The sequence below is a fragment of the Malurus melanocephalus genome, unplaced genomic scaffold (genome assembly GCF_030028575.1).
Source record: "Malurus melanocephalus ecotype Western Australia unplaced genomic scaffold, MMel_1.1 scaffold_11, whole genome shotgun sequence".
Classification (NCBI taxonomy): Eukaryota; Metazoa; Chordata; class Aves; order Passeriformes; family Maluridae; genus Malurus; species Malurus melanocephalus.
The window spans coordinates 652,455-677,845 of record NW_026623243.1 but is presented as its reverse complement, the minus strand read 5'-3'; the positions used below and the strand labels follow the sequence as shown (position 1 = coordinate 677,845).

General features: G+C 37.1%; 1 protein-coding gene across 1 annotated transcript in view; it reads right to left on the bottom strand.

Annotated features, from left to right (window-relative positions):
- The window catches only part of CPED1 (cadherin like and PC-esterase domain containing 1), a 138,774-nt gene that overhangs the window by 6,578 nt on the left and 106,805 nt on the right, over positions 1-25,391 (bottom strand). Inside the window, exons 17-21 of the mRNA XM_057378398.1 lie at positions 18,548-18,665; positions 12,162-12,298; positions 1,468-1,688; positions 1,104-1,205; positions 803-890 (exon numbers count right to left, since the gene is read on the bottom strand). Of these exons, the coding sequence (XP_057234381.1) occupies positions 803-890; positions 1,104-1,205; positions 1,468-1,688; positions 12,162-12,298; positions 18,548-18,665 (666 nt within the window). The remainder of the gene's footprint in view (positions 1-802; positions 891-1,103; positions 1,206-1,467; positions 1,689-12,161; positions 12,299-18,547; positions 18,666-25,391) is intronic.

Sequence of the window (25,391 nt, the reverse complement as noted above, 5' to 3'; positions counted from 1 at the left end):
TCACACGCTGAATACAGCAGTGTGTTATGGTTGCAAAAAGGCGTGGGAGCCAGTCYCCAGCATGCAAGGAGTGCTGTACATAATCCTTGAAAGGTAATAATTTTCTCTTTTCAACACCTGGGAATAGCTGGAGCATGACACAGAGCACTGGTAGGCATCATTTACTCCGTCCTGCCTTCCAGTGCTTCTCATCCATGCATTTTATGTGCGCTCAATCGAGAATCACTGTCCAAATTGTAAATAAAAATAGTGAATTGAGTGAGCACATTTCTTACTCTGAGAGTCTTAGGCATGATTTAAACTGACTGTACCATCTGATTAATGTGCAAATAACAGGCTGGATTCACCGGTGCATTCCAGCTGCTCTGTAATGGTCTGGTTTCATAGGTGGGTTAAAATGGATTTCCTGAGACTCGTGGAAGCCACACAAGTGAATCTTATCCAGCAGTAACCATGGAGGAAGCCTGGGGAGGGCCTATGTGCAATGTGGGATGAGGAGCAGTGTGCATGATTTCTCAATTTTGGCAGAAGGATTAATATTGGAGCTTCTTCTGCTTCTTGGGACAGCTGACCAAGCGCAGCATTTCAAATGGCTCTCTGATGGCAGCAAAAACCATGGAATAAGGAAATTGGTTTGAATCCCTATTAGTAAGCAGTATGAGCAAATAYTAATATTAATCTTCCTTTGATCCACTTAAAAAATGCTCAGCAGAGGTTGTAACCTATTTTGACCAGACAGCAAAATTAATGCTGAAATTACAAGTCTTCCATGAAACTGCACTCAGAATGTGCTGTAGCTTACCTGTGATAGAGAATGGATTCCATCCACTGGAAGGTGAAAGCCCATCCCTATGGATTTGACMATTACCAGGATATTTGATAGATTTTCCCTGTTTTGCAAATTGAAAGGAAAAAAAAATAGAAAGGACAAACTTTTTACTAAACAGATACATCAAAAGACAATGCATCTTTATTTTTCCAAAGTCACTGAAGTACACGTCCATSAAAAAAAACAAATGAAAAGTTTGTTACTTAATATTTTTTGTTGTTTCTCATAATTTATCTTATCAAAATTTGGAATAACACCAAGTACATAACATTACCTGCTCAACACCTTCTGGATAATTTGCAGGTGATTGGAATTAAGCCACTGAACACCACCTACAATTAATACGGTCTGGTCGGTGTTCTCCAGGGGACGTGATCTGAAACCCAGGAAAAGAAAAACAACACATGTCGCTTTAAACAGATGGCAAACATTTTAACTACATTGCATTGCATTTCACTGAACTGGATCTGTCACCCTAATCAGAGGCCTGATGTAATTTTCAGCTATTTTTTAGCCACACAATATGGTCTGTGCACGTTATGTTTTACTGTTTACTGACTTTAATTGTAAAATGTGTTAAACACATTTGTGAATAGAAGGATGATACAAGCAAGGGACATAGAGAGTTTGTACAGTACCTCTGCAGCAGCTGTTCTAGTGCTTTTTCAAAAGTCGGTCTCTGGTTTGCATKCATCCAGAACTGGGGGTAGTATGAGTAACTGATAAATGTTTTCCCCTCATTGATATTGTGGTAACTTTTAATATCATGAGTCTTCTGCCATTCCTGAAGAGTCTTATTCACTCTTTCTATTAGATAGTACATCATCCCTCTGTTAGTTGAGTCACCTATAAAAAGAATCTTCAGATGGAAAAAAGATATGACTTAGAAGTTGTACAATCCAGAAACCAAAACCTAAAAAAAGAATACAGCTAGTTGGCAGGTTTTTAAATGCTTCTCATAATGTTCCAAAAATATCTTCGTGAACTGCCAGTACCCTGGCATCTTAATACTAAATTCCTCCTTTAGCAAAATCTGTGTGATTTGATTAATAAAAAGCTGTATAATGTATATTTTAAAGACAAAAAGTACAGGCTGTATAGATGRCTATAGCTGCAAAATAAGCCCTGCATTTTTTGTCCTTGGTAATAATTTCTTTYGCCTAAGTTTATATTTACTTCAAATTGCTAGTACACAATTTTCCTCATGAYTTCTTGCAGCTTCCTGCTTTTTTTTTCCTTCAGTTTTTCATGTGGTTTGTTCCTACAGAGCGTGTATTGATTAATGTCTCTCTTCCATGACTGGGATTCATTAGAATTTACACCAAAGTAACAGACACACACACACACACACACACACCTAAAAGGATGCAGCTGCTGCCTTATTTGTGAAGAGTTGGCCTTTCTGCAATTTTAGAGGGGAAAGAAAAGGGGGTCTTTTGGGTGGAGGATAATCTGAATAGGGTCCTGTCATGTGTGATGTGACCACTAAGAATCATTGTGGCCTGAAGGGAGCTGGAAAACCTGCCAGGATGACAGAAGTACTTTAGGTGCAGCAGTCTCTGCTGAGGTACCCTGAATTTGCAAATAAATGAAGAAGTCAAATGTACCGTCATTCTGTAGATTCCTCTGAAAAAACAAACATCTCTGTATGTGGAGACCACAGAACTTAAAGTATTGTGGGTTTGGGTTTTTTTTTTTTTTAATGCTATTGCCCTGTTTTGAGTGGAGAGGACTAGCATTTCCTTCTCATAAGGCAGGCAATAGAAGACAAGTGCAAAGAGTAGGAGAACCCAGGCTTACTGTGGTTTGGCAATGAAGCTGTGTGCAGAATCAATTACCCCAATCACCTCAGCCAGAAACCCACAATGAAGAGCAAAAATGCAAAACTGGGAGTCAGAAACCTCATGGAGCCATCACACAGTAACAACCCTGTTCTCTGCACAGCAGTACCCAGCTTCTGCTACTTCCACTGGCACACGGGAGAGTTGGCATCCTGTAAACTGGATTTTGGTGTTTAATTTCTTAATTTGATTTGGAGTTTGATGTTTTACCACTTCCACCTAGAATATTTGATTATGCAAATAAAATTCAGACAGCACAAGAKGACACTTTTAAGGATATCTTTCCAAACTTTTTTTAGAGATTTTATGCGGGAGAGGCATTTTGGACTACAGTCATCTAACACATTTATCTATTTACCTATTCCCTTCAGGAACGTCATAGTTTTGAAAACTGATTCCACTTCCCACAATTAACCCACTGTTACTAAAAATAACCCACAACAGAGTACCAATGATAATTCCCACAGAAGAGAAGGAATTTCAGATGAGCATACCCTGATCTGATGTTGGGGCCAAGAACACACATGACAGTATTTCCAGCTTCCCATGCCTTGCCCATTGTGGGCTGCAAGAAGACCTTGATGGGTTATGGATGGTAGCAAACAAATTAAAACTAGAACTGAGCTCACAGAGGCTCTTCTACCTCCTGTCCTGGACCTCTCAAAGCTGCTTTATGGGGGAAATTCCTAACAGCTGCTGCTCATGCTTGTRTTGCATAAGCATTTCTCTCACATGCAAGGGGGTTTCCAGCTTTTCACATTGTGTCACAAGAAACCTCTTTAAATCAAGCATAACATGGCTCACAGAAGTCAAGGATCCTTGGATCCGTATAAGCACTGGCTGAATATTCTCTTTCCCTCTCTGACAGACGTACACATGCATTAAATCATTTACAATTAGGAAGACAGTYCATGCTTTGAATATGTCCTAATTCTAAAGTAGGTTAACTTGAGGTTTTAAACAACAATTCTTTTAGCTTGCAAAATCTCTCTTAATCTCTCCATCCTATCTGTAYCCATGCCTCTTTAATCTCCATTTCTAAACCCATCACTGTAGWGTCTTGATGAATATCTATTTTAAAAGCAGTTCTCAGATATTTGCAGGCAAGGATATCATTAGYTTGTACTGTGGGTGAGAACATTTCTGTAAAAACCCAACACATCATCAGCAGAATAACAAACAGGCCCTACCCAGTTACACAGCATGGGTAGAACAGACTRGAACCAGACTGCTTCTCTTCTCCTTCTAGTAACGTGTGACACCATTTTGTTATCACAGCACATGGGAATCGCAAAGAAGCATATTCAGCTATTAATTACACTCAACTGGCAGATGGGGCATTTTAATCTCATTCTTCATTCTGGTGTGACTAGAATTCTCATAGTTGTTTTCTCCTAACTATATTTAATCTAATCTCATCTACTACCGATTTCAAACAGCAGGACAACAACTTTCATGGAGGAAAAGGAGAAAAGAACCATGGCCAATATCAATGAACATGATGCACAGATGACTTTTTTGCCAACACTGCGCATTTACTAGCAATTTTTGTGTGAAGAGTCATGCCAAACATTTCAAAAATATCAAACACTGCAGGGCATCAAAGATTGAGATCTCTTTCCTATTTTTTTGTTATGTCAAAATTAGAGCAAAACACATACACACACCCCAATCTACRCTATTAAACCATTTAGCATTTTACGGTTTTGCAATTTTATTATACCTACACAGGTACATGCACATAAACAATGGACCTATGAACGAATTTTTAAGCCTGCTCTGGGATACCTCGCCASGTTTGCAGATGGAAGGGCACTATGTGCAGTCATTTAGCAAACCAGTATCAGAAGAAACAAGTTAGATACAATCATGTCTTAAAGTGGCAGCTCTAGTCTGGAAATGCCATGACAATGGGCAGCATATGTAAATATCAGGTGGGTCTCAGCATAGTACTATTGTTGTTGTTCTGATGTTCTGAGAATGTGAAGGARGTGGCAGGAGTCAGAGCAGATTCCTTCAGAGCAATCAGCATAACTGGATGAAATGGGCAGCTGTTAAAGCCCTGACATACTTCTCCAAATACCATCACAAGACTCATGAGACGGAACTCAGCCCATTTCCAAATCAGGAATGAGACAGACAGYAACATCACACTGGGGAAGAATACAGGTTGTTCCGCTTGGAAAATTGAACTAGACTTTTGGAAACAGGTCTGCTAAAAGAATAGTCAAGGCTTGCTGCAAGTGGGAAAAAAAATGAGCCAAAGTGGACTTGTTGTTGTAGAGAAAGACAGATCAAAAGGGCAGGTCTTCCTTAAAGATGTCAGTCAGTTTTAGCAACCATATTAGCTTACAGTCAAGAAGTCTTTTATTGTTCAAGAACTGAAATAAATTGGAATTGGAATCAAGCAAATTTGTTTAACTTTGTCTTCCACACTGAAATCACAGCATTGTTGAAAGATATAAAAATTAGGACTGCATTATTTAAAACCTATGGTCCCTGCCCTGTAGCTCTGAGAGCTCTAAAGTCTGTTTGCAGTCATTATGGGACAGTATCAGCAGTCATCCTCCAGAGACTGCGTGTGCTGGGATTCTGAAGGGAATGCTCTGTCATAAGTTTAAAGAAGATATCAGATAGAAAGATAGGTGTGCATTCCTTGTAATGCGATGTACCCCAGGCTGGAGGATGCTTAGCACATCATCAGCACATTTGCACACACACTCTGCCTCCATTCATTAAGACTTTGCATCCAACAATCTGCTTCTAACCATTGGTTCAACTATGCTGTGAGATGTGTAAATCCTGGAAAAACAAATTCTTGTTTTTCTTCTCCTCAAATGAAAGAAAAAAAAAACATTGACGTGGAGGAAGAGAATATCTGTAGTTAATCCTACCCTCTTTTCAAACTGCCCTTGTGCAGAGCTGGCCAAACACATTTTGTTGTGGTATGCAGGCCGTCRGAAAGCATCTTTCAAAGTCTTCCTTTTGCAAGTCAGCTTCATTTTCAGCAAATGCTTGGTGGACTCTAATGTTAAAATAAGCGGTGTTTAGCCCCAGGAAGAAAACCTATGTCCTTMAATTAATCCAGGAGTTTTGATGAATTAAAATAATCTTTCAAGGTAACTRAATGTATGATAACTATAGCCGCATTTATTTATATACAGTTAGATGAACTCATTGTAGTTGCATGTGCCATAAATATGATATGAACAAAAGGGTCCAGGGATGATTCTGTATTTGTCTCTATGATAATAATGAGGAACATAATAGCTCAGGTGTGTAGATTATGTTATATCTCATTTTTTCTAGGAGTCTGGCACAAGAATTTGTCATGTACTCTCTCTTCATGTTGATGGGGGATTTGTCTACAGGATGACTAAATGATGAGACATACATAAGGTTATATTTTACCAGACAAAGAACAACACTTCCACGCAGACAGATGTGCTCACTGTCTTCTGTTGCAAATATTTTGTGTGAAAAATTCCATTATAGCTTAAAGGCTTTGAAAGATTGTGTAAGCATAGTGGAATTCACTTCTTAACCAGACCTATCATTAAAAATTAACCGCACTCAGGAAATTTAAACACCTGTAAGTTCAAAACACTACTTAACTCTAAAATATTATTAAGAAATTATAAGTTAAAATTCCTGTTTTAACAGCTGAATTTTAAGTACTTCAGCAAATATTGCCTTTTCATATTTCCTGTTCTTAATTACACATGACTCAATGGTACTTTATTATAAGACTAAACTCTGGGTAGTATTTCTCAATGATAAGCAAAATATATATCCCACCTGCTGTTGAGGCCAACTTTCTATATACTGCTAATTGGATAAATAATAACCTGYTAGAAGCCTTTTAAAAGTACAAAATCCATCTTGTGCAAAAATCAAAGCATCATCTTAATACATTTGTATATGTCTTACACTAAAARGTCATTAACCACAGCTACAGAGAATTTTGTGGAGCCAACATAACACAGATATAATATTTTATTATGATGAACAATTTATTTGATTCAATTAAGACATATATATAGAGTTCCTTAAGAATGACACAGTCTGCATCTCATTACCCTTAGAGTTTAAAATGGAGGAGAAAAAAGACCGCTGATATTAAAAGTGGACTGAAGGAAAATCTACCCAGCCAGAACCACCTTAACCTCAGCACTTCAAAATTTCTTCTGTTGACTGTGTATGCAATACAAACAATCTCACTGACTAACACATGATAAAGCAAAACAAGGCCTCATAAAACTGTTTTTGTGCATTTACATACTTCCTCTGTCTCTGCCATTTTGAGTGCYATTGTTTCACTACAGGTGGTCTTATGTTTTCATGAAACCAAGTGTCTTGGTTTTGGCTGGGATAGAATTAATTTTCTTCCTAGTAGCTSGTACAGTGCTGTGGTTTGGATTCAGGATAAGAATAGAGTTGGTAACACTCTGATGGTTTGGTTCTTGCTGAGCAGCATTTACACTAAGGCAAGGACTTTTCAGTTTCYCATTCTTCCCTGCCAGAGAGGAGGATGATGGCACAAGAAGTTGGGAGAGGACACAGCTAGGACAACTGACCCCAGCTGGGCAGAGGGATATTCCAAACTGTATTGCATCATGCTAAACAATAAAACTGGGGGGAATTGGCTGGGAGGCAGTGGCTGCTGCTCTGGGATGGGATGAGCATCAGAAATTGCATTGTGCATTATTTACTTTGTATTTATTATTACTATTACTATTACTATTACTATTACTATTACTATTACTATTACTATTACTATTACTATTACTATTATTACTATTTTACCTTCCTCTTCCATTCTACTAAACTGTCTTTTTCTCAACACATGAGTTTTACCCATTTTCTGATTCTCTCCTTCATCACTGGGGGCAAGTGAGAGAATGGCTGTGTAGTGTTCAGCTGCTTGCCAGGTTAAACCACAACACACAGAAACAACTKAATTCAAACAGCTTTATATGCACACAAACTAAAACAGAAGTTAATGATGATGTGAAATCACTGGAAGTCATAGTCAGGGAAATGAATTTCTGTTATAGAGAAAGATTGTAATTTTACAGATGAGCTTTGGAAAACAATTCAATATTAGAAATATAAGAAATGGAAGCAGCCTGAAGTTAGAAAGCAAATTAGAAAGAATTTTTGAAGGCTTAATTATGATGCAGTTAGGAAAGAAGTGCTCTGTTTGGGCATTTACATAACAGAACATAAATATATTTCAGAAACACTGATGAAAACAAGAAATTAGTGACCCAGAGGTATCTGTTTGTTGCATTTTACGACTGTTCTATGAAACACGAGAAAAATACAAGGAATTGCACTTAAAGACACAATTGGTCTTTCATGTGCTGCATTTCAGTCAAAAAGAGCATTCACTTTACATCTTAATTCATCACTTGCTGAAGTGAACACAAATCAGAGACATAGCACAGCACTGGTTAATTTTTCCATGTTTTCCTCGATGTTCATTAAGAGTAGAAAGATAAGTAGGCTTTTTTTTATTTTCCTCCCCTCCCCCAGAAGTATTAAAGAAGCACAAGAAAACAGCCTCCAGCTAACAAAGCTGAAATCTGACAATRCTATAGAGATTAACACCTCCTATTTAAATTAAAAGATATAATCACAGACATGCTGTTTACATCTTAGCATGATCATAGAATCATGGAATGGTTTGGGTTGGAACAGACTTTAAAAATCTAATTCCAACCCCCTGACATGTGCAAGGAGCCTTTCCACAAATCCAGTTGCTCAGAGCCCCATCCAGCCTGGTCTTGAACACCTCTAAGGATGTCAATTCCACAACTTCTCTGAGCAACCTCTGCCAGAGCCTCACAATCCTTAAAGAATTTMTTCCTGATATCTAAACYTACCCTCTTTCAGCCCAAGGCCATTTCCCCTTGYCYTATCACAACATGACTTGTAAAAAGACCCTCTCCATCCATCTTGTAGACCCCCTTCAGACACTGGAGGGCTGCTCTAAGGTGTCCCCAGGGCTTTCTCTCCTCCAAACTAAACAGCCCCAACTCTCGGAGCCCATCKTCACAGGAGAGGTGTTCCAGCCCAGTGACCAGGAGCCCTCAGGGACCCTCCTCTGGACTCCTTCCAACAKTGAGAATTTTTCCTGTCCTGAGGACCCAGAGCTGGACACAGTACTYGGGGCTGGGACTCACCAGAGCACAGGGAGAGCAGCACCTCCTTCCACCTGCTGCCCACACTGCTTTTGATGCAGCCCAGGGTGTGGCTGGCTTTCTGTGCTGTGAGAGCACACTGCTGGCTCATGTTGAGCTTTTGTCAACACCTTTAAGTCCTTGTCACCAGAGCTGCTTTCAGTGCATTCTCTGCCCAGCCTGTGTTTGTGACTGGGATAGCCCTGACTCTGCAGGACCTGGCACTTGTTGAATTTCACAGGGCTCACAGAGGCCACCTCTCAAGCCTCTCAAGGTCCYTCTGGATGGCATCCCTTCCCTTCAGCGTGGCCACTGCACCACACAGCCTGGTGTTGTCAGCAAGCTTGCTGAGAGTGCATTCATCTCCTCTACTCATATCAACAGCAAAGGTATTAAACAGCACAGGTCCCAATACCAACCCCTGAAGCCCTTGTCACCGCTCTTCACTGGGATGTCGAGCCACTGAACACAACTCTTTGAGTATGACCATTCAGTCAATTTTATCCACAGTGCWCCATCCATCAATTCCTTGTCTCTCCAATTTAGAGACAAGGATGTCMTGCAGGAGAGTGTCAAWTGCTTTGCACCCATGGTATYTTAAATTATACAAAGCACAGCCATTTGAAATTAAATTRCACCTTTTTCCAGGACAAAAATCACTAGTAAATCACTATTAGTAAATCAACTTAGTAAATCACTAGGTCACTATTTGCTTTACCTGTGATTCCTGGTGCAATTTTGCATGACTGAATTTTTATGAAGGTATTCAGATGTGAAATTCAGTCATAGAAAGCTACTATAGTTTTGACAGTAGGTATGATGTAATTTGACCCAAAAACACTACAGAAATATAAGTCTCTGCTTTCCTGAAAATAGATTGGTAATTATCTGGGCACATGGAGGTTTTACTGCCTTAGTTCAGATTAAACTTTCAGGAAGAATTCAGATATAGCTACATGAGTGCTATATAAAGAATTTTGAACCCCAGACACCAAAGTTACAGAAGCTTAATATTCAAAACCCCTGCACAGGGGTTACTTGAGCCCATTTTGAGTGGACWCATGAATGAGTTCTGTTGCTCTTAGCTAAATTCAGTAAACAATACAAATCAAACAGCATTCCAGATCACCTCAGTGTCCTCACTTGGCTTGATGACTCTTGCCCTTTTGTTTGGCACTCATGCTTTTTTTTTGACATCTGCTTGTGTTTCCAGCATTGAAACCTTCTGCTTATTTTATTACGGAAACCATGATGTCTTTAGTTTGATCACATCACTAATCTCTCTAGTACTTAGAGACAAGGTATATAATAAATCAAAACTAATATCACAATTGAGGAAATATAAATATTTATAGATGGTTATCAAAATCTCTTTTGAAATAAACATGTATTTRTTCACAAGAATCATATCTACCTGCTATTACTCAATAGCTCCTTTATAAAATGTTTAGGTTGCTTAAACCTATGTAACAGAAGAAAGTGCGAGCAAATGAAAAAAAAATACTTTTTCTACTACATCACTTGGGCAGTATGAAGTAATTCCAAAGTTTGACTTATCAAAGGCAGAATCAGGATCTTATCAGCTGAAAAGGAAACCACATTTATTCATYTGACTTTGATATAAAGAAAGTCTCTCTTAGTTCTTAAGTTGTATTGACACAGAGGATTTGATCCAGGCTTTACATTTATTTGGTAAAAGAAGCAAAAATGCTTTCAAAACTCACACAGAATTAAAAACACAGAAAGTTATGACAAAGATAACATCTGAGGGAAAGAGAGAGGAGAAATATACCAAAAGGGGAACATGCTTTAGAGYGATGACTTTAAAAGAATAAACCAGTTAAATGAACATTTGTGCAAAGGTAACAGGGGAAATTCAGCAGATTTCTACAGAGCAGCAAAGGTTATCAGACAGTGTCAGGAGACTTCTATAAAGGATGCAGAATGGGAAACAAGTGCAATTAGTTYTACAGAGATTTTTCTCTCAAGGTGTTAATGTAGCTCACATAGGATCTGGCTGTCATCTGACACTAAAATAGATCTGTGACCTCAGAGAGTTAGAACATCATGGAATTTGAATTAAGAAATCTAGCTTCACAGACACTCATTTCATATACTTGGTTTTAATGGATCCTTTGTAAATACTGTCCTGTTTTTGACACTCATGAATGTGAGTGGTCAAATTCAGGACGTGGAAATGTCAGCAAATCATCTCAGCAATACCCTGACAATCCACTTCCACRGCAGCATATTGTTCCCCTGCTGTCCTTCAATTGCCTGGATAAAGGATGCTCACTTGTCAAAGCAGACTCATGTCCATGGAAATTAAAGACCAAAGGAATGCAACCAAATTCTCAAATATTTTTTTCTGTGGTCAATCCAGAAGTKTTTGTTTTGTGTATGAGAAGCAAATCAAGCTTCTCCTCTGTTATAAAAATGATTTATTTTAAAAATATTTTTTTAAAAATAATTTTTAAAAATGATATATTTTTAAAATATTCTAGTTACCCGCAGTCCACAGTAACAGAGAAAACCACAGATAGAAATAAAGCAAAATGGCAATAAAGTACTTGGTGCAGGGCAAGAAATTTATCAGAAAGGAAGAAGAAAATGTTAATTGAAAGACTATTAGTTGTGTATTTGTCTATATGGAAATGCTCTTGGATTTTACCAAAATGTCACTTTTTTCTTACCTAGGCAATACATTTTAAAGAGCTTAACAACAATTAATTACTTACTTTCTGGATACTTGTATCCTCAGTAAGGTACCTGAGCCTCAGATCAGAGCTCTCTCTCAACAGTTTAACAGTCATAGCATGCTTATTAAGGAGACCTTGTATTTCCAAGCAATCACTTTAGAAGCTTCACTAAAAGAAAAGAATGTGCAAGAAGACTTGGTAAGATTAGTGTGCACAAGCAATGCCATGCATTAGGTATGCAGCAGAAGAAAACCAACTTGCATGTGAGACAAAACTGTGACAACRATGCAAATCCGACTCCATTTGCTGTCCCTGTGTACTCACTGCAGGTCTGACTGGCAATCACTKACACCATTAGGTCTTGAAACTCCAGTGGTGTGACCTAAGATCTTGCGTGAAATGGCAGCAGACAACTGTGTCTGCGTATGAGGCTAAATTATGACCATGGTTRGTTTTCATTCCTGTCAATTTTTCACCCAAATATTTTTCCAGTTATAATAAAAAGGGATTTTTCTCACATATCGATCTTAAAAATATTTTGAAAGCTTCAGGACACTAAATATCCAGGTAAATAAGAATGAATTAAAATGTAAAGCCTGTTACATACCCTTCTGCCCTCCATGCAGCGCTGCAGCTCGGGCTTGGCTAGCACAGAGTATCGGCAGCCGTGGGGCTGCCAGGTTATTTCTCTCCAGTCACAGGTCCTGTTGTCAGAGCAGCTGAGGCAAGGGACAATCCACTGCCCTGGAAAGAAACAATGGAATGTCAGCACCTCCTCTGTATTTTTACTGAGTAGTTTTATTACACAGGAAGCAAGATATTTTTCAGTATTTTACTCATAGATGAGTAAAAAAAACTCATATGGGAGTTTCCCATATATAAATGCCCTCCAACTCTTTGAAGAGACTATTTCCTTTCACTGTGTTCTGCCCTTTTCATTTAGCTAAGGTGGGAGCTTTCCCTTTCCCTGAAAGAGCTCAAACTTGGCAGCTCTTTGTGGGTTCACTTCTCAGTCCATGGTGCCTTTCTTGCAGCAGCTTGTCCTTTCTCAACAGAAGGGATACGACAAAGAGAAAACAGGTGAGGAGGTTGAAGGCAAAAAGAAAATATCCACATTCAGAAGTTTCTGAACATCAATTCTCATCTGCAATGAAGCATCTAAAGTGTCTAAAGGTTGGGTGGCTGGTCAAGAGCACTTGAAATAAAAATTAAGCAAGATTAATACTTTCCTTCAAATACACCATTTTTTTAACTTGTGAGAATTCAGAGGATTGTCCCAGACTACACAAATACATTCCAGAAGATGACAGTAAGATGAAATGAATAATGTATGTGATTTATTAGAGCCTGATCTTATTTACAAAAACTATTTTGAAGATTACGAGCATAAACTGGGATCACTAAAAATTGGTGGGTGTTAGTAATCCCTTAGGATTACTAATTAATTAATTAATTAATTAATTAATTATTATAAGGTTAAATGGCTTGGTTATTTTGGTTTTCTAAAGGCATTCCTTTCCAAAATCCTGCTGGAAGCTTGAAGGATTTAATTTTTGAAGGAAGACAGAAAAGTTTTGATTTGCCTTTATATTCAGATTAACAAAAGAAACACTTTCTCTAGCTCTTCTAAGTACTCTTAGTACTTACTTAAATACTTTTAATGTATCTCCCAGTGCCTAGGAGAGCAGAGCTGGCCTTAGAGTCTGTCCCCACCACTGGCACCAGGCAGCAGCTCAGCAGCCAGATCAGTGTGATGGATCGCTGCTGCACAGGAAGCCACAGCAAAAAAAAAACCAAACTGAGGCTGCCTATTGACATTTCATCTGGCCAGGGACTGAGGGGGAGGCTGAGTGGAGAAGGATCCCAGTGGCCTTGGGAGAGTCAGCTGCTATCTCAGGAGCAAGGCAATTTCCAGGGAGGCAGCCTGTGCTTGCACTCAGGCAAAAGTCCAAGTGAATATGTTTTGGTAAGCAGCAGGGTGAGTTGCCTTGGCAGATAAAGAAGTCCTAAATAAAAGCATCAAGAATTTTTGTAGGRGAGCCTGGAGGGGCACATTTAAGGGCAGAATACATCCCACAGTGCCATGACCATGCAATACCAGTTGCTGTGTACCCTGCACAGCTGCTCCTATTTCTGCCCTGTGCAGAACGTGCTCACACCACCCTCAGATGCACTTAYAGATGATGTGGAGCAAATTATTGCAGACTGAACCTAAACAAAACCCTGGACACTGAGCACTCTGTGGATCAGTGAGCATAACCCAGCTTCCCCTGTTCCCATGGATTTGAGTTCCTCCAACCCAGTTCACAGCATGGAGGAAGGAGGGACATTCAGRGCCATGATGGTAGGGTGCAAGCAGGAAGATAGAGATAACCTGTGCTTCTTGCTCAGACAAGTTTCAAAYTTGCCTTTTCTGCATCCTAATCACACTCATGCTAGGAGAAATATTCCCTACTCAATAAAGGACCACATTAAAGTTCAAAATTCATTAGAACAGGAAACTAGCATGTTTGTAACCTGGTAATTTTTGMGTGAAAAGAGAGATCTTTAGTCCCTGAGCAAGATGCTATGTAGAATTTTTATCCAGGGGTTGCATTGAATCTTTAAAGTTACAAAGCGGATAATCAGGTTCTGSAGCAGGCAGTCCTCTTCCAAATGAATGTCCTGCTCAGCTTGGACACCAGAGGCTGAATTTAGAYAATTTCTCTTACTGCAGCCTCCCAGTGCTGGCTGTTGTGAATCCCTTCATGCTGACCTTCCCTTGGCTCTGAGGTCCTTTGCCGCAGTTTGTGGTCTCCTGGCCACAAYTGGCCAAGAATACTTTGGTCCTCCAAGATTTCTATTGCCACTTGTGGATCTTGCTGTKGGCTCCCACTTTGCAATCTGTGACTAAATGATCATTCCCAGCTTCACAGCAACCTCCTGAGGCGACTGAAAAGTGCTGTCTCCAATAACCCAGAAAAAGGTGCAATGCAAACACCTTGTACTGCTTTGTACCTTTTGAGTAATAAAGCAGGAACAGAATGGTTGGTTGGTTGTTTTGAATCCTGGTCTCAGACCCTACCACTACTATTGAGCTCTTCATAAATGATCTGAGAGATGTTTCAGCCAGTGGCCTATATTTTAAAATTACATAAAAACTCAGTATTTTTTCCCTGTTGCTGTAATTTTTCTTTCAAACCAAATATATAAAAGTTCTGGCAATATCTGCAACATATGAGATCCCTAATTTTATGGAMTTTTCTTTTTAACATCCCATACTTTTACGAGCTGATCTGGTTTTAGGTAATAAACTAGAGAAGTAGAACTATATAAAACTAATATTGAGGAGCCAAAATATCTGAACCATAAAAGTTCAAACTTTGGCAATTGAAAGTGATAAGTAACTTCTGAAAAGCTTTCTTTAAATAGYTTSGTTTATGGTCAATAGCTCCCTAGGTATATCAAGAAAAAAAGTAGATCAATTTTTGGCATATACTAAAGGTTAGTGGCTAATGTAAAAAGATATGAGAACACGGACTTSTGGAGATAAATTCATGTTTATAGGAAGCACTAGCATTTAATGCTAACAGAATTATTCCCATTTCTATATTTACGCAGATTTTTTAAATGATGTGTGTAAATTTATGCATTTTAAATCCAACTATTATTAACTTATCCTGCTGCAATTTTGCAACAGTTGATCAATGCATTCTTAACCTTCAAAAATAGGATTGTGTTAAAAGATAAAATTAATCTCATTAAAAAAACCATTACAATGAAARCTTGCAAAACAATGTTAGTTTGGAAATTAGGCTCAAATTTTATGGCAATTTTAATTTGCTCTTTCCTCGCTTATATAAATTAGCAGCACATAATGCAGCTTTCAATACCATTTCAGCCAGGCTGCATTTTGTGGTGCTTCAGGCAAAAGCAGTAGCATTGGCTCTACCAGGCAAGGGCAACTTTACCAACAATGAAGTGAAAGTGAGCAAGAAAGAGACAGATGCTGTTGGTTTCTTCACAAATTAAAAATTGGCATAATCCAAATGTTATGAAAACCTGTAAGTGGGAGGTTTCCACAGGAAGAGTGAAAGAAAGCTGGGTTTTTGGCTCAATTAGACTATTTATCAGTTGAATGCATAAATCTTCTGCTTAAGATATGAGATTAAACATTGCCAGTACTCCCTAAAACTGTTCTCATTAAATGGCATGAAAAGAAATATACTTKCAAAATAATTAGTTAGGATTGTTTACTTCTATTTTTAAAATATCAGCCTAAAATTGAAAGTTTTAACCAATAAAGACTGTACACTTAATTTCATAGTTTTGTTTTTTCATCCAGCTTCTTTTTATTCATACTTTTATATTGTCAATATAAGCAAATATACATATTTTGCTTTCAAATTTAAAATCCAGGTTTTTCTATAGCACTGAATAATCATCCACATAAAGAGAAAATAGTATTCGGACTTGATAATTCAAAATCTTAATATTTAACCTACACTGATATCAATTTGTTGATTTATGACTAGTTTGCTTTTGCATTTGATGCTTATTTGGTACCCTAAAACCTTTAAAAAGCTTCTTCTCTGTGAATAGGCTATGGAAATATTTTTATTTTGGTCCTAGTTGTATTTATGATAAACAAAAGTAAAAACTATTTTTWAAAGGACATGATTTGCTACAGAATAGCCTTATACCTATGGACGTATGTCCAAACTGAGATTTACTCCTTGTAACCAAAAGTGACATTCATTTTGTTGRACATCAATTTATATCTCTGCTAGACCCAAATTCAGACAGCTGTTGAATACASAGTTATTTTACAGAATTATTTTAAACTGGATACAGTTGCAGGAAGAGTGGAAAGTGGTATATAATTAAAACATACACATCACAGCAACAGAAAATGAGAAATGAATCTGTGATAACTTATCCAGCAGATTTTGTAATTGTCTACAAATCACATTTCTACAGACTGCAGTAACCTGATTCATCTGCAGGAAAGARGAAATAATTATTTGGCATAAAAATCATAATTTCATTCCATTATGCAAACATGAAAGAAAGGAGCTTTCCCTGTTGTATATTTCAATTTGCATTTATTGATTAAAAGAGGGTCAGAGAGAGGGAAATTGCGTAAACCAAGTGTATATTTGGTAAGGTGCTGAGCTTCCTCCAAAGAATAGTGCCACAGTGACTAGGGGACGAGGAAGTCACTCCTGCCTTTGGTTAGACCCTGAATTACTGTCTCTGCTCTGTATCAAAGGATAAGAAATAAAYAATGAAATTCTGGTTGTACTGAACTATAAAGCAGTCTTCTAAATTTTACCAATAAGGTCAGAAAAAGTAAGGTTTCATCTCTATCTCTGCTGCTCTGCCTCAGCCTCTGTCCGTGAATGCACAAACCCAAAGTTCTCTCAGCATAGATATGTTTTGCTGTGGTGATTCTTCAGCATCYCTATAAAACTAAGATGTTTCCTAGCATGAGAGCACTGTATGATGCCAACTTACTTCTGCAGAAGTTTTGAGTTGTCTTCTGAGGAGAAATGACTTCTCTGAAAATTTAACTTATTTAAGAGTAGTTCCTGCTTTAGCAGGGAATTTGCCATTTGCCRTTGTTCTCTGCCAGCACTGGTATATCATTTGGTTGTTACAAATTTGGGATGATTTTCCACGCAAAGCCATGCATTCCTGTTCCASTTGGAAGCTGAGACACACATTAAAACTATACAGACACTTGTTGCCAGACACTGCAAACACCAGTTCTAAGCTCATTAGACACCTGCTGGTAATATTCACTTTMTAAGCACAAATTATTCTTCCCTGTTTAATATACTTGTCCTTTGARGCTGCATCTCCTGTAGTTTGTTTGAACTTTAATTGTGTATACTATTCACAATAAGGCTGTAAAAGATACTATATTTAGCTTCAGTTAGCTAGATTCAGTATTCAAAAGGAGTATGCTGAATATCAAGAAAGAGATTGTCTGCCCAAGAAACGATTAAGTGCATTTGGCTTGAGCTTTCCTGTTTCGACTTTATGTCCTGATATTGTTACAGAGGATGATTCACAACTTTAATGATTAAAATATGCTGCCAGGAACAATGGTGTCTCTTTTGGGCATTCCCCTCCATATAACACAAATTTATTGTACATCTCTGTTTCACATGAAGTGATGCAATCAGGCACTTCCCACATTCCTGTTACTTTTTACTGATTATTCACCAAGTTTGTGCAAATTTACTGCTCTGAGGGGCTGCTCCTGTCTGTGGCAAGATAACAAATATAGTTGAGTCAGTAGACCATAGAGGACCTTTGGCTTATTTTCTATTTTTCTAATAAATAATTAAACAAAATTACTTACTGTCTAATGCAGCAACAACTTAAACTATGAATAAGACCCAATATCTRAGTAGTTAAAGTATAGATGAATAAATCTTCATGCAACTGTGACTTTCACGAGTACCTGCCTGACAATCTGTCGCATTCTGAGTTCTCACTAAAACAAAGACATGTCTTTATTGTACTGGTTATTGTATAATATTTGATTTGTCCACCTATTTTTAATATTTTGAATTAAAAATAGTTTTCTGTTTCTAATACAGCAAATATATTCAAATATTCAAATATTCTAATACAGGAAATATAAAACTCAAATTGATCAAAATGCTTTTTTTTTTTTTCTAAAGTTAATTTTTATTTTGTGTAGAAAATTCCTTCTATTTAGAATAAAGTATTTTTAAGTGGTTTTGATGGATATTCCAATGCATTTTAAAGACTACATGGCAATAACACATGCAGTGGTRGATCACTGATTAGAATATCATTAAACAAAAAATTCTCACATAAATAAATTAACCTGGTTTTAAAAATTAGTAACTGTTAGTGATTTGTTCAGTTTATTGTGCATAGGTAAGTGGATGTCTATAGTAAAGAGTTAATACTGTTTCTAGTTTTTTGGTGAGGCGCATGAGTTAGTTTTCAGAAAAAGAGACATAAAGTACGAACCTTTTGTGTCTCCGGCTTCACAGGTCTTAAACACTGTCTGTGWAATTGCTGAGAGGTATTCATGAGAGAGAGGCTGCAGGCCACAGGACTCCTCTGGGAGAATTTTGGAACCACAGTCCTGAATTAAAATAAAAGCTTTGTAAATGACAGCACTGTACCCATCYACATCACCTTGAAATCCTCTTCAAGAGTAAAAAAGTTATTTGGGATGGTTCTGCAATTACTTCATCCTTWGCTCTTTAATATGAAATTTAGAATSTTTTTTCCCTTCAGACAAAGGTTTWGCAATAAATTTTCCCAATCAACAGTAAACATACAAGATACTGCATTTGCTAAAAATATAAGGATATTCATTCAGGCAAATAGATAACTTCCATGTAACATCATGTTGTCTGTACAAATTGTATAACCTCTCCCTATTTGCCCTTAGGAATATTGTATGCCTATTTGTAGTCATATGGCATCCATTTCCATGATGAAATGCCACAAATTATCTTCAGGAGATACAGGTGTTTAAAAGAAAAGAGAAAGAAAAAAGAAACATTTCAAGGGGCAAATGTTTGAGCTATAGAGTGGTTACAAAAACTTATTAGGGGTGCTGAGGGAAATGATTTMATGCAACTATAAATATCATCTGCATAGGACTCTTCATGTGAGATGCAATCCATAGTAAATCTCAGACACTAMCACAAATAATGAACAAATCTATGTTTAAAAACACCTTTTGATTAATTTTCTTCATAGAAAATAATCTTTTTCATATTCTAGCCAAAGAAAAGTTCAYTAACACCCTCAACACAGAAATATCTGTGTTTATGCTTGTATACAGAAATATAGACTGGTTACTAAATCAAGAGAATGTAGTAAAGAGCTAGAGGCTGTTACTGCAATGGCATACACTCTAAGCATTTCATAGAGATCACTTTATCATGCTTGGGTAACTTCTGATAAACTGTATGAGCATTAGCAGAAATATATATGAGTTAATTAATTCCAGATTAATAAAATAAAAATTAATAGTAACAAGTTGCAATACCAATTGATCAATTTGGAATTAACTTTCTTAAAATTTGCAAGTGACAAGGGTTGACTTTTAGAAAACTTAAACATTATTCTATATGGAAGGTGATGCCAGTTCCCAAAAATTTCATTAAAAATATCCAGATAAATTGTGAGTCCACAGCATAAATTTTTAGCACATTTGGGTTCATACATTGTTCTTAATAGTTATTAMAACTTTGTGCCTTACTTTGTGGCTTACATTGAGCCTTCAATGTCATGGTATAAATAACATCAGAGCATCTGTGACTTCAGGCAATTCTTTTGGCAAACTTAGACATCTACAGTCTTTATGAATACAAGTTGTTTATTCTATTTTCCTGTAACATTTTGCAGACAAATAGCATTCCTGGGACACATTTTAAATGTGTTTTAGGTGTGTGTTCAGGATAAAATGACTCATATCCTAAAAAGGCCTTTCTCCCTTACCTTTAACAAGTCTAGAACAATTCAGTGTATCTGCATTAGTTCAGATGAATCTCTCTTCAAATTACTTTACGAAATACTAATCCTCCACAATGCTTGCTCAAATTGGTRCTATTGCCAAATGTTTCATTAAAAGTAGGAGCATTCTGGGTCAGTGTTACCTTGAGAAATTGTGTTTTCTATCTCACATTTCATTGTCTCACCCTCATTTCTGTATTGTGATAAGTTCACCAGAACACAATGATGGGGTTTTTTTTCACCAAAACCTAAATCTGTAAAACTCCAGTTTAAAATAATGCAAAAGATTATATCATGACAATGAGAATGTGAAAATTTAACTATGGGAGTAATTACTTAATGTGCTTTCATTTTTAAATACTTCATGTAAAATACAGTTTTGGCCCTTTCTGTCTAAATGGATGGTATTGTTCAATAAACAATATAAATTTTGCCTTTTTACAGAATTCATATGCTTAGTATTACTGATTAGTTGCAAACTACACAAATGGAAAGACACTTTTACTAGAGTGTGTTCATTTAATATTAAAATGCAATTTCACCAAGAAGAAAAATACATTGCATTGATTTTTCTTTACTGAAGCATGGTGATTTCTGTTTTCTAAAATTATATTAAAATTAGTTTCACAGCTGTTATATAGCATTATTGACTGCTGCATAAAATTATACTACATCTGGGATGCTATGCCTAAATTGCACCAATGGGCAAAAGACAATTAAGTCTTAATAGGATCAAGGTGTTGACAGTAAGTAGAATATGTGCCACTGATACGGATAGCGACATGAACCCATCTTGGAATTTTGTAAATATTGGTGGTTCTTGATTATGCAATCAAAAAGCAAAGTGGCATTGTTGTCTTACAATTATTCTGATCTCATTGGTCTATAGTGGAGGAATAGAAAAAGCAAAAAAACCCCTCCCTGTGACTTCAAAGAGTTATGGTGATATCTGTGCATTAATAGGCAACAAAATAGTGGTTATGTGTGGGTTGTCCTGTTTTCTCTTTAATCCCTCAAACTAGGGAAAGCTGTTATGACAAAATCAACGGCACAATATCTTCCAGTATTAAACTGTGTTTTGAAGTCTCTGGGTCTGGACACACTGTAGAGCTATTTGACAGTATTACTTCAATTGACATTAACATCAGAAAGTTCCTACCTTGCAGGAAAACAATTTGCACAGGACTTCTCAAGAAAGCCCCAAATTCCTGAATATGTTGCCATTGCCCTCAACATAGTGCCATAAAATGACTTAACAGGGATTTTCTTGTTCATACCTCTGCCCAGGGTATGTGTTTAAACAAACGAAATTTTATTTTAACCACATTTCTTGGGCAGTACCATTAACAACTATTTAATGTRGCTGGTTTATTAGTAGTTACAACCAATATGCAGGGAGCTATGTAAATGATTCTCTTTGTTGTGTTTTCGAAGTAGAGGACACTGCTTGCATTTAATATGTAATTCATATCTAAACTATCACATCATGAGAGATTGTGAATCCCTGAACAAGACTCATTTGTTTCATTTTTAATATAACATGCAAAATGAAGCTGTGGCAGCTACAGATTTACTTCAGCTCCATAAATGTATGGCACATTGAGGTTTTTTTCTAACTGCCTGTAGATTTTTTTATTGTTTTCTTAAGGTGCTGTGGTGACATGGCATCCTTCTTGCCTTGTCCAAAGATGAAACATCTTGTGATCTTAAGTTTGTTTACAAAAGATCACTCATGGCAAAGATGAGAGCCAGACATGTAAACTTAARTGACAGAGTCTGTTCCTCCTGCAAACCTTCCTTTTCAGAAGGCAGACATTAAAAGGCCTTTGTAATGTCTRGATTAGAATCAAAAGAAAAATTCCCCTACATTACATACTTTAGTGCACATTTAGCACTGAGTGTAAGATCAGTGCAGCATTTCCCTAGTAAACTTTCTCTTATCTTTATGGAAGATTTTCTGGACACTAGCAAATAAAAGCAGAATAAAGCTTTTTTTCTGTATATCTACATAGCTTTTAATCAACAACAGTTGATTCTCAAAGAGTGAACATTTCTGGATTCCATCTGATATGTGAAATGACAATTTCCTTGTCTCTCTCAGATCACGCTACAGTGAGTCTGATTCTTCATAATGTTTTAGCCTTTAAGAGATTAAATACATTTTCAAGCCTGTTACTTTACTGTTACTTTACTTCTCAGTTGCTACTCCCAAAATATCTGTGGCTATTAATTCATGCTATTTTATTTATTTACAGTGTGGGTGCCTAATTTAATAAGAATTTTGTTTGTTTAGCTCACCTTTCAATAACCACATTATGTTTCCTCTCAATTATATACTTATGCATATACATATGAATACTCAGGTGTATATGTATGTTTCACTCAGGTGTATATAAATAGTAAAAAAAAATCTTAACCAGTTTTAAAATCTCACAGGTGGAGACAGAGAGAGAGATGAAGCATTATAAAGATGGCCCACACTCAYGGAGCTGATGTCATGGGATGAAGGTCACATAGCGAAGACCATTGTAGATGCAGTGACACTTTAGAGTAAGGAACCTAACTTAATTATTAATGGATTTTTAATTGCTGTCATACCTTTTCACCACCTCCACCCTAATGAAAAAAATGATTACACTGAAACTGCAGCAAAAGGAGAGAAGGTAAGGAAGAAGTAATATCAAATAGGGAAAAATTGTCCATCTGTGTTCATTGTAATAGTTGATGTCCAGCAGAGCACCATAATAAAAAAAAAGTTCCTCTTAACATCAACACCTGCTGCTACCTGTCAGMTCAAAAAGGCATTTTTAAACAGAAAGGAAGGATTTTCAGCATTTTTTTCTGATTTTTGGTATTAGAACTCTGTTCTAAGMTGTGGCTAAACCCATAAATTTTGGTGGAAGCAGGTTTATGTTAATGAATTGAATGCTTTGAGAAATCCCACCCAGGATTCCYGTACACAGGCTCTACAGTCAGTTTGCTCAGTAAAAGTCCTTCTTGCATTTATATGAAAACCCCTATCAATCGATGGGAGCGGTGGGCTCAACACTGCAAAACAGGCAATTTCTGTTGTAGTGCTGATTTCTGAAATTGTACCCATCCCAAATCACTGAACACTACCCCTACCAATCTAATAAAGCATCAGTATATCAGAATGTTTTAAACTAAATAACAAGATTAATATAACTAAGCTCACAGGAATTCCTTTTAGCATTGCATACAACCAACAAGTAGCCAAAATCCTGCATCTTTTAAACATCTGGAACTCATGCATGTCTGAGATCTAGTGGATGAGATAAATATCACTGAGTGTTCTTGGTAAAGAGGCAGGAGACCCCTCCACCTGTGGTCCCTTGGCCAGCAGTGCCCCCCAGCCTGGCAGGTCACCCAGCCACCTTCTGCAGGTGCTGCAGCCCTGACTCCTCTCATGGTGCTGGCAGGGCTGTCTTACTCCTTTTGCCTGCACCTGAGACATGTGAAAAGCTTCAGGTGAAACAGTGATTTGGGACACTTTTCTGTTTTTGTTTGTAGGTTCACTGACTGAACTTTATTTGATCTGGTTCCATTTAAGCTGACCTGAGTTTCTCATTAAATCCTTTCATGTTTCTTTAGTCCATCTTTTTCTACTATTTTACACATTACTAAACTGCAWGAAAAGTGATTAAAAATGATGCTATGGAAGGACTTCTAATAAAATTAGTCAAAGAGTGAGCTCATGAAATAGTGAAACTGTATMTTATTGCTAGGGAATAAATTGTGAGCAGATGGATTAGCTCCACTCTATCAACTTTCTWAATATGGCAGTAACAAATGAAGGAACAGTTGGCATATTGACCTCTATTCAACTGTCTCCCCCTGTCCAGCTGCATTATTCAGTGCAAGATGAACCTCCAAAGATCCAGAGGTTTAAGCCAGTTCAGTTCAACACCCAAACTGGCTGGATTGAACTGAAACTTGTGTGTGTACAAAATAAATCTCTGACTTGTCATAAGGAGTGGCATTCTCCCAAGAAGTTTCAGTTTACTACTGCTGTTGAATGGGAAACAATGACTATTATTTGCCACCAAGCACTAAGACATAGATGAAGACACTGTCTACATGAAAAGACACAAAAAAGCCATTAAATAGAGAACACAGGAAAAAATGGGATGAACTGATGGAGTAATGTTTTAAAGTAAAGAAAGTATCATCACGGTATTTTTTAAGGAACCTAATAAGTTTGATCTGCAAATGTGGGATAACAGTTCCCCAAAGACCCCAAAGACTGTCACAAATAACAYATTAAAAGACTTTGAGATGTTCAGTTCCACATGGATCTGGTAGGGACCATAAAAACACTTTAGAAAAGGAGTCTGGGCACCTAGAGGATTGTAAAATTCAGTGCACAGATATCAGTAGGAGACAGGGAATGATATGAAAGGCTGAGATACTGGTCATGTTGTCAGGGCATCAGAGAACAGTTTGATATGTGGACAAARTACAGCCACCCATCTTTATTGCTTCTAAGTTCCTAGTTTTGCTCTTCATGTTGCTGCTATAATTTATATTGCTGTTTCTTGAGAACGGAAGCATACCCTGCATTGCATGATTTTCCTCAATCACAAATTTCTGCATATAAAATTYCTTTGAGAATAATGTCACATGCTTTAACCAGCAACTGAAGATTGTCGTAAATACAAAGTGCCTTTACCAACTGCTAAAGAACCTTTCAAAATCCCAGTAGGTGCCTCTCCACGGAGACTCAAAACACTTAAAAGTTTATACAGATAAACAAATTTCCTCTTAACACTATAGCAGATGCAGTGTCTTCCTCTGCACTGAGAATGCTAACTTCACAGAAAGCTAAGAAAYTTCTGAGAAAATATTCCAAGTTTCATACTGCTAGTTTAATATCTTCTATATGCATGTGGAATATAAAAGAATCCTCTAAATCTATGAAGGATTTTGATTCCATTCCATTTAATATGTACATGATATCAGTTAGACCCTATCTGCCTTCCTGCTCCCAAACAGTTCAAAGTGCTGCTTTTGTGAGCCATTGAACAAAAATACATGAGAGCTAAAAGGCATGACTCTTAATCTAGCAAAGTCTTGTGAATTATCATTCTGAACTTCTCAGAGATCCAGCAGAATTAGCTGAACTAAGAAAACTGAATACAAAATCCAACTCCAATTCCATCAAGAACAGAATACTATAAACTTAAATTTTGGAAAATGTGTCAAAATGTACCTAAAGATAATTATAGAGGGGTTTTCTTTTTAGTATTTGTAGCTAAAATCTGCATGGATTTTTCAAGTGCTTTCTGAGTGAACACATTTTCCTCATGAAGATAATGATATT